The 6,327-nt window shown below is 47.8% G+C and overlaps 1 protein-coding gene across 4 annotated transcripts in view; it reads right to left on the bottom strand.

The window, feature by feature from the left end:
* Positions 1 to 1,219: 1,219 nt before the first annotated feature.
* OTX2 (orthodenticle homeobox 2) overlaps positions 1,220 to 6,327 on the bottom strand; it is an 8,790-nt gene continuing 3,682 nt past the window's right edge. Inside the window, exons 3-5 of one of the 4 annotated variants that reach the window (XM_045288255.1) lie at positions 4,943 to 5,157; positions 3,815 to 3,990; positions 1,220 to 1,892 (exon numbers count right to left, since the gene is read on the bottom strand). In XM_045288255.1, coding sequence (XP_045144190.1) covers positions 1,272 to 1,892; positions 3,815 to 3,990; positions 4,943 to 5,039 — 894 coding nt within the window. In that variant the 5' untranslated portion in view covers positions 5,040 to 5,157 and the 3' untranslated portion in view covers positions 1,220 to 1,271. Of the gene's footprint in view, positions 1,893 to 3,814; positions 3,991 to 4,942; positions 5,241 to 6,327 lie in introns of those variants that run through there. The other 3 variants (XM_045288256.1, XM_004698607.3, XM_004698606.3) reach the window with 3 other exon arrangements.

The following is a 6,327-nucleotide window of genomic DNA, read 5'->3' as shown; positions in this document are numbered from 1 at the left end:
TGGTGACCAGTAGGTTTGCATTTCAGAGTGCACATCACCAGAAACTTCCTTACCACTGTCATTCAAATCTGCTCCAGCCACAGATCAGCAACGTCATCATACTATTAAAAATAAATAAAGATTGCTCATTTCCTCTCCGTCTTAAGAAACGCGTCTGCAAAGCCAACGGCTGAATGTGGGCTGCTAGGGATTCATAAATAATGGTCTAAAATTCAACTGGACCCGTTTGTTGTGCTAGAACCATTTTAATATAATTATACATATCTGCCAAATCCAAGAAGAAAAGGTTTATGCATATATGACTTTTCCAGTTAACATCTGCAAGCATAAACGACAATGATCTCAGTTTATAGATTCATCGGGGTCAGAGCCATTGACCAATGTCAGTACTGTGAAATTACCAGCAGTAATTTTACAGAGGAAGTAGTGTCCTTTTGCTTCTTCTCTCTCGCTCTCTCCTGGTCCAGAGATACTTTACTGTAAAGTTTCAGTGCAGCTCAACTCCAGCCAAAGGTAATCTTTTTAGATAAGTACTCAGTTGCGCTGAATTTTGCTTATAATTATAACCTATTGAATCACAGAAGAACCCCTGCAGAGGTGGAGTTCAAGGTTGCATACAATAACAGGAGATCACAGTTTTGAAGTCTAGCACAGATTAGAAACCACAGATGTACCATTTATATAAGACACACACTGATTGTCTCTTAAACTACATATTGACTCCTTATGAACATTATTTTTTAAATAAAGTAGTGCATCTAGGACAATCAGTCGCACAATTCACACAGCCCTGAAAAGTTTTTCAGTGCCAACTACCAGTTGGTCATGAAACGTGAATGAGCTTGGGACACTGTCCATTCCTAAGATTCAACCAAGGATTGGCTAACACATTGGAACCCCTCTGCTGAAGAAAGGCTACCCGCGACCTTCCCTCCCTCCCCTCACAACTCAGTTTCATTTGATTTTATTTTTGGTGGTGTTTGGTTGTAGGTGGCTAAAACACTTTGCAAATCAGGAAAACCAATGATCTAAAACTATGACAGAATCTTAAGTAGATTGGTTGGTCCATTTCAGGTTGCTGGTTGAATGACCCCTCTAAGGCCCTTCGTTTTTTCCTTGTCTGCCTCCTGGAACTTTGATCAGAAGATGAGTCTGAGCATCATCCCATCTAACTTTTTTAACCAATGCCTGGCTAAAACTGGAATGTCCAGCCCAGTACTTTATTATTATTATTATTTTTAATCACCCACAAAAAGAGGTTCAATGGATCTTCACAAAACCTGGAATTTCCACGAGGATGTCTGGTCTTTGTAATCCAAGCAGTCAGCATTGAAGTTAAGCTTCCAGGAGGCTGTTTGGTCCTTATAATCCAAGCAATCGGTGGTTGAGTTAAAACCCAGGCTTGAAGCTCCATAGCCCTGGGTGGAGAGAGAAGCTGGAGACTGATTGAGATGGCTGGTGACGGCATTGGTACCCATGGGGCTGAGTGTGGCCCCTGGTCCAGGAAGCTGGTGATGCATAGGGGTCAAATAAGATCCACAGTCCATGCCCCCAAAGTAGGAGGTTGAGCCAGCATATCCTTGACTATAACCTGAAGCCTGAGTATAGGTCATGGGGTAGGACCTCTGCATGCAGGAAGAGGAGGTGGACAAGGGATCTGACAGTGGGGAGATGGAAGCTGGGCTCCAGATAGACACGGGAGCACTGCTGCTGGAAATGGCAGGGACGGAGGTGCTAGAGGGGGGAGTGAACTGGCCACTTGCTCCACTTTCTGAACTCACTTCCCGAGCTGGAGATGTCTTCTTTTTGACAGGCCTCACTTTGTTTTGCCCCCCATTCTGTTGTTGCTGCTGTTGTTGGCGGCACTTGGCTCTTCGGTTCTTAAACCAAACCTTGAAAGGAAAAAACATTTCTTTAATGCGGTTTCAAGAACTCCTTACTCACAAGAGTGGGCTCCCTACACTACACACGGGCAGATGAGCTAAGCAAACACTTTGTAAGCAAGCATATATGCAATGCAATACCTACTCTCTTGCTCTCTCCCCCTCCCTCAGACACAAACATGCATATTCCTGGAAATCTCAGAAAGTTGGGGATGCTTTTAGATAAAGCACTTGACCTTGCTTTATGCCTATCCCAGAACAAAAAGGACCCACATTCTATGGCTAAAAATCCCGACCCCTCCCTTTCCTAGCTTTTGTCATTGGTAGTGCACACATACAAATAGACCAAGGTATAGCTTGGGGTATCCCAGTGGGGTCAAATGCATCTCTGTCCTCTGGAGGGACACCTAAGGGAAGTGTGGGAAAACTCCAACAAGAACAGCTCAGACACATATCGTGTACAGTCCATCTGCCAGGTAGCTGCCACTAATCAGAGTTGGTTCCTTCATCCTACTTTGTGGGTCTCCTGGAAAGACCTCACTTACAAAAGAGGGCTTTTCAAGGAGGAGATGAGCTATCCTCTAGAAGAAGGCCATCAGAAAGTCATTATTTGCTAGAAGCTTCTTCGGGATAAGGGGAATGACCCATGCTCTGCTTTGAACTCAAGGCCAAGCCTCTCTAGTTGTCAAGACTGAGACTGGAGTCTGCCCCGAGGGGAGTTCCACTCAGCACATTGATTCTGTTTCCTGGACTCTGCAGGCTTGTCAACGGAAGCTGCTGTGTACAATTTAAAAGCCTTCTCTGACTCTTGCTTATGTTCTGGAATGAAGGGGATGGCCTTTGGTGTTTGAGGAGGCTGATCAGATAGATGATTATTAACATGTTCAGGGCGGCAGGATTTTAGGTATCCTCTTGAGTGAATCCAAAATCCTGTGTACCGACGATGCCTGTGGTAAATGGTACCATCAAAGGCAATGATCTCAACACCACCAGCCACTCAGAACCATTCACTTTCCTTCGGGTGAGAATGTTGGTTCAAGCTTCCCAAGCACCCACACTTCTCCCACTTTATTTTGGGAAAGCCTTTTCCCCTATGTGTGGCTCTTACTGATGTTTGGCTCTTTCAGGAACATCTCTTAGTCCAGGGGGTCCTGTGTGCTTATGTGGTGTGGGTGCTAAGCATTCTTTCTAGAACTCTCAGAGGGGCCTGTTTTCCAGGCAAATTGGGGTTTGACTGTCCTCTATCCAGCTCATTACAACTCTGAGAGGCAAAGTTTAGGTTTTGAAGGTGGACTGAAGGGAAAAGGTTATTATGTAGATATGCTTTCTACTACCTAGCCAAGAATTCTGCTCAATCCCTAAGAAAAGGGGGGGACGACACACTATTATTATGCTAATTTATTTGATAAGAAAGCCAGCAGTGTTCCTAAGGTCTCACAACCACCAAAGTGAAGTTTGTAAAGTTTGACCTTGAGCAAGTTATTCCCTCTCCCCCCTTGAAAAAGATGTAAACTATCCAGGAGCAAAATTTCTTTCACTCCTAAACGTCTGTGAGGAGAGGATTTCTGCAGAGGGCTAAGAGAAGGGTCCCAATGTTTTTTTGACTACTCCTGAAATCTGCTTTGTTCCAGCAGGACAGCTAAGTCACCACTTAGCTGGGGACCACCCGGGGGAGGCCAGCAGTCCATTACAGGGTGGGTCTGGGGAGGGAAAAGGGGAGGACAGAGGTGGGGGACAGAGAGAAACAAGTACTTCAAAGGCTGGAGGGGAGGATATCGCCAGCCCCGAAAGAGCATTTGGAAAACTGTCAAGGCTTTTTCTGCTCCTCTCCAAGACCCACGTCCCTTCTGGGACCTCAACGTAAATCTCACTTGGAGGGAAGCAGGGAGTGGCCGGGCCGGGAAGGATGGCTTTGTCCAGAGCTACCCTACCTGCACCCTGGACTCCGGCAAGTTGATTTTCAACGCCACCTCCTCCCTCATGAAGATGTCTGGGTACCGGGTCTTGGCAAACAGCGCTTCCAGCACATCCAGCTGCGCCCGGGTGAACGTTGTCCTTTCTCTCCGCTGTTTCCGGGGGGTGGCTGCGGGACAAGAAGCCCAGGGCCCTTTAAGGTGGGAGCAGTTTCTCAGTCACAGGGGTCTCTGCTGTGCTCCAACACCCTCCCATGCTCACCACTTCCCAGCCCCTCCCGGCCCGCGCGGCTCCCCCTGCTCTCCCTGGTGCACGGGGTCCCTCAGCGCACTACCAGCCTAGGGTAGCCCCTACCCCCATTCTGTCTGGATTTCTCTCCAGCCCCAAAGCAAGTAACAGCGCTAGTAAAACGAAATACAACCAATACCCCACAACCCCACCCCCGGCGCCAAAAAATGAGGGGAAACCTTCCAAAGTTAACCCAAAACACCACACGCAAAACAAAACAAAATAAAACCTCCTCGAAATCAAGAGAACCCTGAGACTGGCAGCTGGGATCCACGGAGCGAACCTCAATGCCGCTCCCAGGGTTTTAGGGTTCCCGGGGCCTTTGTTTTTCCGTCTTAAAAATGGGGGCATAATTCAAATTTGTCCTTCTTTGGGGTTTTAAAAAACACAGAATTGGTTGGAAAGGAAAGAGCCTGCGCCCAAAGCCAGTCACACTTGACGGAGGTTACGCCTCCCGAGATTAAAGGTGTGGGGTCTGGGGGGTGGGGAGCAGTGTAAAGTCATCGGGTGTGGAGTTACGGGTAAAACACTTCTTCTCCCAGGAGAATCGGCCGTGGAGATACAGACGGGCTGCTCACTCCAACGACAGGGCAGTAACCTTGCTCACCCTACCCCAATGAGTTCCTCCCATTCGCTCAAATGAATACGGCAAACGATCTTGAGGGGCTACCCCAGCCCCTGCCTCTCCCCGGGTCGGTAAATGCCGGGCGACTCCCAGTGGAGGCTTCGGAGAGAAAACCCAGTGGGGACCACACCGGGCGCTGGGAGGCCGCCATCGCGGCACCGAGGGGTGGGGGCCGCGGAGGGCATCAGATTCCCGCGAGGCCGGCGTAGGGAAAGGTTGGGGGCTCACTTACCGGGATAGCCCACCGAGGGGTGCAGCAAGTCCATGCCCGAAGTGGTCAGACTCAGCCCATTGACTGCGTAAGGCGGTTGCTTAAGATAAGACATCATGCTAAGGTTGTTTGGAGGCGCAAAATCGGCCCAAATCGGGGGACCCAGCCGGAAGGTCTCGCTGAGCCTGGAGTGGATAGATTCAGGGTCCTTGATGGGTGGGTTTGGGGTGGTGGAACTAAGAGTAAGGCAAACAAACAAACAGAAGTGCTGGTTTACTGCGTCCGAGGCAGCAGCTCCCCCACGTTCCACCACTAACTTAAAAAGAGCCCGCGTTAGGCAAGGCAGAGACTTTTGAAGGGCTCGCAGACACCCCCTCCCCAGCTGCTCTGGAACTAGAGAGGATGGAGACCTGATAAACCTGTCTTCCCCACCCCCACCGCAAATTGAAAAAAAAAAAAAAAAGTACCCGAAGAAAGCAATTACAATCAGCCTCCCCCCCCCACCCCAGCACAAACCCCACGCCTTCAAATGCACACACTGCATTCCTATCCCTACATTTGCATAGGACTCATTGGCTGGCACTAGCTAATTGTCTCAAACAAAACTTGATTGGGGCCATTTGCAGAGACAAAGAACTCTTTGGCTAAATAAATAGTGCTGATAACAAAGCCCATTGGTGAGAAACAAAGAAACAATTCAAGAAATCTCCCTCTCCCCAGACTGTTGCCTTTCCACAGCAGAGATTTTAATTATCTTAGCTTTTTACCACTTTCAACTGCTGCGAACCCAAAAATGTCGGTGCCGTTAATGTCGAAAATACCAACTTGTTAATTGACAAACTTGAGAAAACTGCTCACCGCCATTATCCCACATTTGAAGTCATTTCCAGTAATCATTTTCACCTAATTAGTAGTCTGGGTAATTAGATTTTGAGGTAAGTAACAGATTTATTAGGGTTTTGGAGAAACTTGATTATATGTGTCTAAAGAACTAAAGCTAAACAAACAAGTATTTAAGTTTTAATCAACACCCATCAAATATCTAAACACACTACACACACACACAAAGCTTTCAAGATTGGCACAGGCTGGCTAGAAATTCTGAAGTGAAGTTAGAATCCCAATGGCCTGACAGTGACAGGACCCTACATTTGCAAGTGGAAAGGGTGCGCATTTGTCGTGCGAACCAATCCACTTCCATGCTGCTGCCGCTGCTGGGTGGCGGCTGCAGATGCTGCGGGTGGCAAACATTCGGACATTTGGGTCCTCGGAACTGCACCAGCTTCCTGCTAACTGGCTGCCTTTTGCACATTTTCGTTTTGAACCATGAGCAACACAAACACACAAAGTTGCGAAACCAATAAAATCTCTCTCTCCCTTTCCAGTTCAATACAATCCTATAAGAA

The sequence above is a fragment of the Echinops telfairi genome, unplaced genomic scaffold, assembly GCF_000313985.2.
Source record: "Echinops telfairi isolate 266 unplaced genomic scaffold, ASM31398v2 ScPeMD7_18;HRSCAF=68, whole genome shotgun sequence".
In the NCBI taxonomy this organism is placed as follows: domain Eukaryota; kingdom Metazoa; phylum Chordata; class Mammalia; order Afrosoricida; family Tenrecidae; genus Echinops; species Echinops telfairi.
The sequence above is the reverse complement of the archived record's forward strand: the minus strand, read 5'-3'. Positions and strand labels throughout refer to the sequence as shown.